The sequence below is a fragment of the Pogona vitticeps genome, chromosome 6 (genome assembly GCF_051106095.1).
Source record: "Pogona vitticeps strain Pit_001003342236 chromosome 6, PviZW2.1, whole genome shotgun sequence".
NCBI lineage: Eukaryota > Metazoa > Chordata > Lepidosauria > Squamata > Agamidae > Pogona > Pogona vitticeps.
In genome coordinates, this window is record NC_135788.1 from 120,938,768 (window position 1) to 120,951,476 (window position 12,709).

Genomic DNA, 12,709 nt, shown 5'->3' on the forward strand with positions numbered 1-12,709 from the left:
TAGCCGATGTTTTGCCCTGGAAGACTCTGCTTCCTCCCTGCCCCCTTTTGCTTTTCCCAAAGTATCCGTAGGAGTTTTTTTCCATGGAAAGGGGCAAGCTGCAGAATAATGATATTTTAGGATAACTCTCGGACCTTGGAAATGTTTCAATTTTTTGGACTGCAGTCCCCAGAATCCTCCTTCCGGCAGCAGACTTTAGCATCCTTCTTCCCCTTTGGGGCTTAGCCAACGGCTTTCCCGTTCCCCCTTCCTTTCCGCCCCTTCCTCACTTCCAGAATCGCCCCCAACCCCACTTTCACCACTTAAGAAAGCATCTCTCTCCCCCCCCCCCCAGTATTACTAGGATCTCCCAGTGGTGGGGCAAGGGCGCCACCTGGTGGCCATTTTGGGCAGTTGCGGCCCGGATCGCCAGAGGAACCCAGGAGTTCTGTGCCTGCCCCTCCCCCCCCATTGCCTCTGACTTGCTGAAATTTCGGTTTTCCAGATGGAAAATTCCAGATTGGGGCTTTTTTTGGGGGGACTCAACGGGTCAGCCCCCCCCAAAAGCCCCAGATCTCCCAAGGAGGGAACCCACCCTGCAGGCTCTTTCCCCCAAGGGACCCAGGCGTCCGAGCCCCCCTCCCTCTTCCGCCCACCCCGCCCACGGTCCTGGCCAGCTCCTTGGTTTCCATTTTAACTTTTTTTTTTAGGGACTCCAAAGGTCCCTCTGAGACCCCCCCCCCTTCCCTGGGCATCCCTTGCCGGAGGACCCAGGCGTCCGGGCTCCCAGAATGCTCTCTGTTATTTGGGTACCTGCCCCTTCCCCTCCCCCCCCCCAACAAGCCAGGCACCCTGAGGCCTCCTCCCCATCAGGAGTCCCCCCTCCCCAGATTGTGTCTACCCTAACCTCCCCCCCCTTATTCCCCTATTCCCAACCCCCCCATCCTTTTCCTTCCTCTCCCCCATCCAAGACCACCAGGGCTGCCCCCTCACAGACGTCCCCCCACCTCCTTCCTTTGCTCCCCCCCCCAGTCTTTCTGATGCAGAAAGACTCTGGAAAGATGGGGTGGGGTGGGGGGCACCAGTGTCTGATGGGGGGGTTTAAGAAGAGCAGCTACCGTCTGGTCCTTCCTTCCCCCCCCATACAACCCCATCCCGCAGGACCAGCCAGGCCAAAAAGCAGGGGAGGGGGATGCCCTGACCCCAGTGTGTGTGTGTGTGGGGGGGGGGACCGAGCCTATCTGTTCGTCTTTGCCCCCCCCTTTCCAGAAGGACCCATGCGCCCCTTCCCTTTGGCTGCCCCCCCCCATCCTTCCAGGGTGGAAATTTCCCATCCCACCTGGCTGTCCATCTTTTCCCTCCCTCCCTCCTTTCTTCTCTTTTTCTCTCTCCCGCCCCCCCCCTCTTTATTTTTATTGCATCCTTTCTGGCCCATTGAGCACGCCGGGAGCCCAGTGGCTGGAACGTGAGGCAGGCAGGCAGGCGGGTGGTTTTTCATTTTTTTTTCCAAGGGGGGGGAGCAGAAAGAGGGAGAGGGAAATCTGGCATCGCCTGCCTGCCTGCCTGCCTGCATCCTTCCTTCCTGTCCACCTGACAGGAGGAGAGCGAAGGACCGGAGGAGGATGCTGAGAGCCAGACGAGGGAGGGATGCAGGAGGGCAGCCGGGGCGGGGGCACTGAGGAGGGGCAGGGGGCCCCGTGACCCCGGCCACGGAAGGGTCGGGAACTTTTACCCCACCCCACCCCACCCGAAGAGGGGGCTTTGCCCTACCAAGTGAGCTGGGCGGGCGGAGGTGGGGGGAGCCCTACCACCCAGAGGTGGCCCACAGACTCCCCACCGCCCCTGTTTCCTCCTCCGATTTGGGGAGGAGGGCTGTTTTTGGGGGGGCGGTTGATTGTTATTAGTATTCTTTTTTTAAAGCCCCCCTTCATTTTTTTTTTAAAATAAGAGATTCCTGCTTCCAGCTCTGGAGACCGAAGATTGAAGGTTGCTTTATCTTTTCCAATTTTGTTTTGGGTGGGTGGGCAGTGGTTAGGCATGTGAGGATCGCCCCCCCAGTGTCTCCCCAGTCTCTCCCCCCCCCCCGGGCATCATGTTTGTGTCCGTCTGGTACGCCAAGAAGATGGGCCGACGCTTCATCGACAACGTTCGTAAAGCCAAGAAGCAACGGCAGCTTCTCACGGTACGGGGTGGGGGGGCGGGGGGCGATGCACCCCTATAACCTGGGGGCGGCTGGGAGGGTTGAGTGGAAGGAAGAGGTGGGGGGGTGCTGGACGGTGACGAGGCGTGACCCCATTTTAGGGGTGGCAGAAGGGGAGGCATCGGCTCCCTTTCGTTCTTCGAGGGGGGGTGCAAGAAGAGGGGAAGGGGAGTAGATCCGCGTAAGGGGGGGGCAGAGATGCACAGCCCAGTGGGGGGGGGAGCATGGCATGCATTTTGGGGTACGTATGCCCAGTCGGGAAGGCTGGGGGGGGATTGAGGGTCCATAAGGCAATAGTTGGGGGGGGGGGGCGGGCAGACACTCTGGCTGAAAAATCCAGAAGGTGTGTGTTTGGGTGTGGGGGTGCAAGTGCTAGTGAAAGCCCCCCCCCCCAGGTGGGAACTCGAATGCCTCGGTTCTCTGGGGGAAGAGGCACTTATGGGAAAGGTGTGGGGTTTGCTCTGGGTTTGCAAGATGGGCGGGTGAGAGGCAGGTAGGACCTCTGGGATTCCGAGGTGTATAGGATGGGGCAGCAAGGGGTGTATGTGTATATTTTTTTGGGGGGGGGGAATCCAGCAAAGCAGAGGCCTTCCTTCGGTCCACCCATCTCCCTGACCCACTGAGGGCCCGATCCTTAATGTCTAACCCCCCCAAGGGAAAGACTCCAGGGTCCCCCAAACCTCCAGGGCCAGGCCGTCGGAACTCAGACCCCAAACATGGGGGACAGGTGGAAATGTCTAGGGCCCTATAACTGGGATGGAGTTTTTTTGGGGAGGGTCTTGGTGGTGGAGACCCTTTGGGATTGTGGACTCTCGGAGGTGGGAGTCCTGTGTAGGGCTAGCATGTTTTTTTGGGGGGGGTCCTTCGGGGGGGCGAAGGTTTGGGGGTCAGGAAGCACCGAGGTTGAGATGAGCATGGGGGGGGTGTTTCAACAGACTCTCCCCTCTCCCCCAAAATTTCTCCGAGGGGCTCTGAGGAAACCCCCTAAAGTGGCTGGGGATCCTTTTGGAAGTTGATTCGGGGGGGGGGAAGAGGTTGATGATCTTTGGGTTGCCTCTGGGGGCGTGGGGGGGGGCGAGTGTGTGTGTGTATATCTATATGTGTGTGTGTGTCTATATCTCTCTGTGTGTGTATGCCCGTGCGCGCAGGCGTGGATCAGGGTGGGGGCCCCGCGTGCGTCAGCTTCATCGGCCGATGGCGTCAGTGTTTATACTGTAAGGGCTTTTGACTTATGAATGGGAGCATGAAGCAGCGGGACGGACATGACTTGAGTTCCTGAACAATGTTTATTGTGTTCTTCAGATCCTTGCAGGGAGGGGGGGAAGCAGCATCCTGGTATTCCACCCCCTCCCTCTTTCCCCACCCACCCCCTTTCTTTTCATGCTTTCCGGTTTTGTATGGATCTCTGCACCCTCTCTCTCTTCCCCCTTCTTCCCCCCTCCCCACATGGTCCCCTTTGAACCTTCCCACCTTTCCCATGACGGGTGTCACAGCTCAGCCCCCCCACATCCCACCTCTGCGCACCCTTCGTTAAGAACATTCATCAAGTCGCCTCTCCCATGAGATCTCAGACTGTGCATCGCTTTCGGCTTCAATGGCAACGCTTGCCTTCAGTCTTGGCCGGAGAGTCTTCTAGAGAGATCCTGTCTCGCCCAGTTGGCCAGCCAGCCGGGACCGGATCCTGGAGGAGGAAGGGGGGGCATCCCTGGAAAGACCCCCCTCCCAGGCCCACACTGTCAGGGAAGGGTTTGAGGTTTGAGATCAGCCCTGCGGCTGCTCTGCCTCAAATCCCTCTTAACCCCAAATGCTTTTTAAAAAATACTGTACTGGTTCTTGGCGTTTCCAAGTTTGGCCAGAATGTCTGTGGCTTCGTCAAGAGACTCCCTTCTGGAGAGTAGAAAGGAGAGCGTTGAGCCTTACTGGGAATGGCTTCAGGAATCAGGAGACATGGAAAAGGGCAGGAAAGAACTCAGTGGCAGAAGCCCCTTGCCGGGAGCAGCTGGTGTGAAAGACTTTTCTCTGTCTCAGTGTGGCTGTCATTGTTGTTTAGTCGTTAAGTCGTGTCCGACTCTTCGTGACCCCATGGACCAGAGAGCACACCAGGCCCTCCTGTCTTCCACTGCCTCCCGGAGTTGGGTCAAATTCATGTTGGTCGCTTCGGTGCAGTAGCCCAGACCAACCGCCGGATAGAGGTGGCTTCTGGAACCTGGCAATCCTCCAGAGGTCTCAGACTCCGGCTCCCATCGTCCCCCAGCCAACATGACCTGGCAGGAGATAGAACTCCTGATGATGTCCCAGAGAAGCATTGGTTCCAGTTCCTTATGCACCACGACTCACCTTGAACCCCTCCCCATTTTCTCTCTGCCTCTCTCTTTTTCTCTGCTTAGCCTACCTCGCAGGGTTCCTGTGAAGTGAAACAAACGGGTTGGGCTGTGTGCACCATCCTGAGGTCTCAGGGAAAGTAGGGTGAAAAGCGTAATGCACATTCCTAAAGCTAAATTGTGGAGACGCTCTATTTTTCTGCTTAAATAAATGTATTTATTTGCATTTTTTTTTTACCCTGTCGTTCTCCTTAAAGTGGAACCCAGGCGGCTTAAATCGTTAAAAGACAATATTTAAAAGCAAAAACCAAACCAAACCAATTAAGTATACAAATGCTAAAAAGGATCAAGCAAATACAACGCTAAAAGACGGTAAACAGAAGCAACACCAAAGAACAGATTGAAAGCAACAAGGGAAAACAATCCATTAAAAAAATAATAACCTCACACTCGGGCAGCCGTTCACTTAGGGAAAAGTTTGCCTGAAGAGAAAGGTCTTCGCCTGCTTGCAGAAGGACAGCCAAGATGAGGCCAGACTGGCCTCCAGTGGCAGGGAGTTCCAGAGTCTAGGTGCAGCAACATGACTCTGGATTCTGGACTGGTTTTTAAACTGGGTGTGCTACTTGATGTTCACCCCCCCCCTCCAACCACCTTTCAGGTCAGGGGACCATTCTTTGGCAGTGCCCACGCCTCCTACGACAGTAGAGCCCGAATCCGAGTCGGCCACCTCAATGAGGACTAGCTCCTTAGAGGCAGCGACAGTTGGCAGCTTGCCTCGCCTTTCTTTCTTTCTTTTTTTAAGGACCCAGGGATCCGACGTCGCACCCCTGACTATGGTGTCCTCTTAGATATCCCCCTCTATCAGCAGCCTCAGCACGGGGAAGGGATGGGGGGGGGGAAGAGAATAAACCAGGAGAGTCTCCTAAAAAAAATAAAAATAAAATAATAAAATAAAATTAATGGGATGAAAGTTGTCATGCCAGCGGAAGGGAACAAGGCAGCCTCGTTAGCGGCTGTAAATAATTCATGCCCAGCCTTGGTAGGAAGCAGAGCGAATTTACTGTCTCCCGCCCGCCCGCCCGCCCGGCTGCTCTCCTTATCTTTGAAGGGAAAGTGGGCTGCGAGAGGAATCCTTAAAAAGAACAGCTCCCAGGAGAAGCCCAAGGTGGGCGGCTGGCGGGCGGGCGGGGGGCCGCGCGAAACAGGACAGAGCGTCCCGCGATGGCAGGGCGGGTGGAAAGGCAGGTCTCGCCAGCCTGGTTCCCTTCGCCGGCTTTGGGCTGCCGGGACGGTGGCGTTGAGGGTCTGGACGTGGGCCCCCCTCCCAATTTGCCGGGCACCCCCTTGTCCCTCCGGATTGGGGGGGGGATGAAAAGTCGGGGTCTCCCACCTCTGACCTCCGTCTGAGCAGGTCAAGTGCTTTGCTGAAAAAAGTCCCCCCTGCCCGCCCGGTCGCTCTTTTGAGTCTGCTGGCCTCCCGTTTCCAAATGCTGCTCTTGGGGGAGGAATGAAAACCGACAGTACCTTTGAGCATGTGCAAAGTGTGCTTCTCTTCGTATCTGCCGTCTCCTCTTCCTGGCAAGCTAGCGGCCTCCGCGTGCGGTTGTCATTGCTGTTTAGTCGTTAAGTCGTGTCCGACTTTTTACTCTCAGATGTAGCAGTGATGAAAAAGATTCCCGGCTGGCTGGCTCGCCCGTCAGTTTTCGTTTTTCTTACAAATCAAAAGGGTCTGGATATCTCTTAGCATTGGGGCTTTTCCCCCTGGAAGAAGTGATAAGGAGTACATCTCGTGGGAGTGTGCATGAGCCGGTGTGGGGGAGTGGATAGAACATCAGACTAGGACTCAGGGGGTCTGAGTTCGAATCTTTGCTGGGCCACAGAAACGTCCTAGAGGGTATAGCATGCCGAACCATTCCTTGACTTGTCTCCTTAAGAGGGTCATCATAATTCAGAAATAACTTGATGGTACATTATAGCAGCATACGTACAAGCGTGCCATGTTTGAATTATTATTAAAAAATACCGGGCACAGTCAATCAAAATTATAAAAACATTTACTGGTATTCTATAACAGATACAAGTTTTAACCAAGATTTCTGAGATCTTCAGCTGCTTATAGCGCTGTGTGAAATTTCTTGATATTGTTGCCAAAGCCCCAATGACTACAGGAACCACAGAAATCCGTTTCATCCACAAGTGAGAAGTTTTGATTGCCAGGTCTCTGTATTTTGTTAGTTTTTTCCAATTCTTTATCTTTAACTCTGACATCTCCTATTATTATTATTATTATTATTATTATTATTATTATTATTATTATTATTATTATTATTATTATTATTATTATTATTATTATTATTATTATTATTATTGCCTAGGCTTTCCTGTCAGTGCTCTAATTTTTTTATTGGGTGCATTTCTATTTCTATTTTTGAGGGTGGGGGCTAGATGTTCTTTTACTGTCGTACTTGTGTGCGGTTGCACTGGTGTGATGCAAAATCTTGTGGCCCCATAAAAAGAACACCCCCCCCGTCACCCATCACTTCCAGTCTTTGCTTGCTCAGTCCAGCCTAAACTTAATCGGGCAAGTATGTGGTTTTTTACTCAGTGTAGACTTTCGTGTGCCTGTGTGCGCGCGCGCACACACAGGAAAGACTGGCAATGGGTTATGCTCTTCCACAGAGCGTGCCCCCCTCCCGCCTGGCGTCTCCATGTGCCCACGAGTCCTCTTCTTGGCCTCCTTACCCAGAAGGACGGCATCGCCCCACCTGGTGTGCAGACTGCCGGTGGCGCATGGGTGGGCATTTCCTTGTGGGTTCTTGCGATGCAGTTTGTACAGGCTTGGCAGAACCGTCAGTATACTTTGGGGCTGTGGGTTCATGGGTGCGCATGGGCGCGCATGCATGCACTCCCTTTCTGCAGCCGCCAGTTTCCAAGCTGCGCCAGGGCTGCCTATGTTCAGCCTCAGCACCCTGTGTGGTGCGTCTTGCCATCGTGGAGTGTGCTGCGTTGGTGCAGTGCGCATCACGAGCAGGGCAGGGAGTCGTGGCCTCTTTAGTAATGCAGGCGCTTGCTGTGAGAAGGGATATGTGTGTCTCTGGATGTGTGTGCATGCATGTGCATGTGCTTTGCTTACTTCCAGTCATTTGGCAGTGATATGTCTTGTGCTTCCTGCCTTGGGAAGGTGAATGGCCTGAATTATCTGGGTCTGCACCTTCTGAGGACTCCAGGAGTAAAACATTTATTTTCGTGTGTCATCCACAATTTTATGGATGGATTGCATGCATGCATAGATTTGGGCTTCCCTATGCAACCCATTTCTCCCTTCCCCTCTGTCTCTCTCTCTCTCTCACACACACACACACACGCATGCATGCATGCTCACCCACCCGCTTCTAGGCATCTGGACAGGAACAGTGCGTGCCCTTAAGAGCCAGGACTGGACTCTTGTCTCTCTGCCACTCCGCGCGCCAAGGAGAGCTGAAATGGCCCGCTTAATGTATGCAGATTGAAGTTGATTTGCATGTTTTTCGCATCATTTATTTTGCTCCTGCTAATCATGAGAAGGAGCACAGCGTTTATTCCTCCACAGGATTATGGCAGGTCAGGGCCCCTGATTGGAGAAGATTCAGTCTCTGTCCGTAGATATATGGTGTAATGTGGTGGGTGGACTGACAGACGACCCTAGGGAACTCTGGAGACCTGTGTTCGAATCTCTCCTCAGCTGTGGAAACTCAGTGGCGGGGGTGGGGTGGCTGTGGCCAAGGTAAAGGTAAAGGTTCTTGAGATTTAGTCCAGTCGTGTCCGACTCTAGGGCGTGGTGCTCATCCCCGTTTGTCCGTAGACAGTTTTCCGTGGTCATGTGGCCAGCGCGACTAGACACGGAACGCCGTGACCTTCCCACCGAGGTGATCCCTATTTATTTACTCACATTTTTACATGCTTTCGAACGGCTAGGTTGGCAGGAGCTAGGACAAGCAACGGGAGCTCCCTCTGTCGCGTGGATTCGATCTTGCGACGGCTCATCTTCCGACCTTGCAGCACAGAGGCTTCTGCGGTTTAACCCGCAGCCCCACCCTGTCCCGGCACTGGCCGAACTACTCCTTAAATATAGAGCTTTCAAAGCTCTATAAAGCGAATGCCAACCTGGCCACAGATAACATCATTAGGGACTAGCAGCTTGCTTCTTTGGAGAGAGAAGGAGAGCCCGCAGAGATTCCCACAATGAGTGGGTTTTGATTCCACATCAGTGCAGCTTTTAAGGGGTGCGGAAGGAGTGTCCCGTTTACAGGGTGTTATTGCCCCACTGCCCTTCGGACGGGTGCGATCGAACTCACTTGCAGAGCTGCGCGCGCGTCAGGAGAGAGGGAAGGCAGGCTGCTCACTCACACAGCCGTGTTTGCACTGAACGTCACGTGTGCCGTGCTCTCCCCGGGGTGCAGATGGAGCCTGTGGCGATGAAACCAGCTCGGTTGCCCTGTTCTCTGCCCGAAGGCAGGCAGGCGCTAAAGTGTTCCTTCCAAAACACGCTCTCCGTCTCTCTCTGCCTCTCATGCCAACACATGGGTGCTGCTTGGAGAGGAACACGCGCGGGGAGATCACCCGGTGCCATGCAGGCGGGCCTGTCTTTGCAAAGACCTGCTCCCACACAGTCCCTTCCCTTCCGCCTCCGCCCACCCACCTACACACAGCTGCTAACCTGACAGAGCCCCCGTGTGCCAAGCCCTCCCTCCCTCCTTCTCCGAGCGTGCCCGCTGCTGCCTGTAATGCCACGGACCCCGGGAAAGGCGAGAGTTGGGGCCTGGCTTGCCACCCCCTGGCGCTGCCCCCCTTTCCCCAAAGGGACCCAGGCGTCCTGGGCCACCTCCCGTTCCTTGCGCCTGGCCTTCAGAGCCTCCCCCCCCTTGTGCTCTAATGTGCCCGCTCACCCGCTGCTAGAGGCGGGCATCCCCAGGGGTTAATTTCAGCCGCTCCTCCTCCCCCCCCCCCTCAGCCTCATTTGGCTCTTGTTCCTACTTCCAGAGGCCTCACCACCCAATTAAAAAAAAATTAATTGATTGCCCATTTTTGTCCCTTCTGTCGGGGGGGGGGAGGCGTGGAGCCCGGAACAAAGATGGCCGGCTTCTCTCCAGAGCCATCGGATGACTGTGAATCTGGGCGCGGTGGGCAAAGGGGAAAAGCACGCAGGGATCCTGGGTTGTCTTGGGTGGAGGGGCAGAAGTAGGTCAGGCTGCAAACGAGCCAGTGGCCAGGACTCCTGGGTCCCTTAGCCAGGAAGGAAGGGAGGACGGAGAGGAGACTCTTTGCTAGGCAATGGAAGGAGCCAGGCTTTGCTTCTCTGGAAAAAGCAGGTGGGTGGTTGAGTGCCAGGATGCCTGGCTCCTCTGTTCTCCTCTACCCTTCCCGTCCCCTGGCCAAAGTGCCCGGGTGCCTTTTCCAGCCCTCCTTCTCCTCCTCCATCGCTTGGCAGCCCTGGCCGTGAGGGTGGCAGACGAGGGAAGGGCGTGCATGCGCCCGGAGCATGTCCTTTTGCCAGGGTCCCTTGCTGGCACTCTTCTGCCCGAGCACGGCGGTCATGAAAATTTGCAGAGGAGAGGCCAAGCTTCTGACGTTGCCAGGGAAATCCGGTGGCAGTCGAGCGTGCCGGAGAAGGCTGGCAGGCGACCCCTGAGCTAGTCGAAGGGGGCAGGAGAAAAAGGTGGGGAGGGGGGCATGTCTCTGTTTCGTGACCTGAGGGGCTTCCCTGGGAGTTTGGGGTGCGGGGGGGGAAGGCTCCAGGTTCCAGGAGGGAAAGTGTTTGCACCTTCCTAATTCTCGTTTCCCCCCCCCCTCTCCTGTTCAGTTTCCTTAGATCCGTCCTGCCTGCCTTTTGCACGGCTGAGTTAATATTTCAGGCTGTTTCAGAACAGATGGGACCCACAGGGAGGTGTGTGTGTGTGTGGGGGGGGGAGGAACAGAACTTAAATAGATCCTTGGCAAGGCCAGGGAGCAGGGAACAGACTCTGAATGGCAGGATGCTCTCCCTGTTCCCAACCACATCTGTATTCAGGAAAACTGGAGGTTTGCATCACCAAGTGTTTTAGGATTGAGACAGGTGGAAACGGGCCTGCTGGAGAAAGCGAGGCTAATTCTGAAATACAACGGTAGGCCATGACAAGCTCCGCTTCTTAGGACCGGGTGGGTGGGTTTGGTTTTATTTTGGAAATCCAGCTCCCAGCCTGGAGAGAAATAAATCCTAAGGCAACCTTAACAAGCTTTGGAAAAGATTTTGCAGGCACTGTTCAGCCAGACGGCTTTTTTCCCCTGGAATTTGAGGCTAGGGCTGGTCAAGAAAGGATAGCCGTGTGCATCCTCCAGGGATGGCAACAGTCTATCTGAGAATTTGGGGAATTGCTTTTTTTCCCGACGGTCATGCCCAGAATCCCCCAGGGCACAACATGGGGATTGTAGTCTAACAATGGAAGTTTCGGAGCTTCTCCCGACCTCTGTATCGGGGGAACGGGGTTGGGAAAAGAGGTGGCTGGTCAGCGGATAGAATTAGGCAACCATCGCTCAGATCTGTTTTGGCTTGGAGCCCAGGAGGTGGACTGGATGACCTTAGAGGCCCCTTCCAACGGCGTGCTTCTGTGAGTCTTGCTTAAGATTTGCGTCCGATCCGGTTGCACCTTTCCCTGCCGCTCTCGGAGAAGTGAGACCTTAAGGGAGAAGGCAGGAGCCCTGTTCGCCCTGTGGCGACAAAGGGAGACGAAGAATCATGTGGCACCCTGAAGACTGCCGTGTTGATTGGCAACCCACCCACCCCCCCGGCAGCGGGGTCTGGCGGCTCAGTTTGAAGCAGGATTTTATGGTTCCCTTTCTGTTCCTCCTTTGGGGTAACGGCCCGAGGGGCCCCTTCTGGAGTCCTTTTGGGTAAAGCTGGAGAGGAAGCCCCAGTATTCGTAGAAGTATATGGACCATTTCCTTGGCTGAATAGATCGTTCTGTGGCTACAGCACCTCCTTCCCCAACCTGATAGTCTCTGGACAGGTGGGACTGCAGCCCCATCATCTTGGGAGGTGATGGGGATTGCAGTCTGACCCATCTGGAGTGTGCCAAGAGGGTTGACATACATCAACCTTTTCTTCCCCACCTCCAAATCGGCTCTCCTCTTTGCTTTCTGTCTACACCTGGCACTCTAGTTCCCGAATAATTTTGCCTCTCCGCGCGCACCCCTGGACCCTTTCCTCTCTCTTTCCCCCCCCCATTTGTCCCAAAGGATGCTGGGAGGGGGTGAGTGGTCTCTTGCAGGGGCGCGGGGGGGGGCTGCCTCCACCCCAGAGTCTCTTGAACGATGGTTGTCACAGTAACCTTGCGCCCCCCCATCCCAGGCAGATGTTGTTTCCATGGTGTTGCTGTGGTTACCATCGTCGGCGGATGGAGGAGGTGGAAGAACAATAATGGGGGGGGGGAGAGAATGAAAATCGAGATGGGGTGCGAAGCTGGTTTCAGCCTTCCTTGGACGCGAAACCTCTGTTTTAACACCTGTGAAATGGGGAAGATTTTGGAGTTCCACCTGGAAGCAAAGTGGGCTGCCCCCTAAGATCATATTTCTGTATCACAGCTTGCAAATTTGGGATGTCCTCTTGGTCACTCTTCCGGTGACCTCAATTTCACCCCATATCATCTCCCCTTCGATGCTTTTAAAACCAGGGGGGAAAAACTCTGAGCCCCTCTTTGTCCTGCCCTATCTGTGAATTCTCAGGTGGATCGAGTGCCAGAGAAATAAGGTTCGGGGATCAAGGGAGGCGCTCGACCTTCCATCCTGTTATGGGGAGTGGGGTCAATTGTCCCGTACAGGGGATTTGGGGTTTCCAGGAAGAAGACCCCCCTAATCCGTCCACTGGGACTACGCACCCTAAGCAAGCCAAGACTGGTGCATATATATATACCTTTAGAATTGAAAAATTATCGGCCCAGAATTTTTTTTTCTGAGCACCAGAATGGACTGTAGCTCTCTTGAAAGCCCCTTGAAAAAACTCTTCTGGATCCATCCTGAGATTTCTTCATTTTGATGGCCTCTTCAAGGCGACATCGGAAATCACTCCATCAAGACTGGCATTATATCTGGGGACCGGACCCTTTTTTCCCCCCTTCTGCTTCAGAGGACCCAGAAATTGCCTGGCTCAGCTCAGATTTACCTTCTGCCCGCCCTTCTTTGAGGGCAGAGTTTTTTA

General features: G+C 54.7%; 1 protein-coding gene across 10 annotated transcripts in view; it reads left to right on the forward strand.

Annotated features, from left to right (window-relative positions):
- The window catches only part of DLG4 (discs large MAGUK scaffold protein 4), a 133,063-nt gene that overhangs the window by 96,723 nt on the left and 23,631 nt on the right, over positions 1–12,709 (forward strand). Inside the window, exon 1 of one of the 10 annotated variants that reach the window (XM_072977213.2) lies at positions 2,042–2,161. The exons of 8 other annotated variants lie outside the window; for them this stretch is intronic. In XM_072977213.2, the coding sequence (XP_072833314.1) occupies positions 2,072–2,161 (90 nt within the window). In that variant the 5' untranslated portion in view covers positions 2,042–2,071. Of the gene's footprint in view, positions 1–2,041; positions 2,162–9,811; positions 9,849–12,709 lie in introns of those variants that run through there. One more of the 10 variants, XM_072977216.2, reaches the window with a different exon arrangement.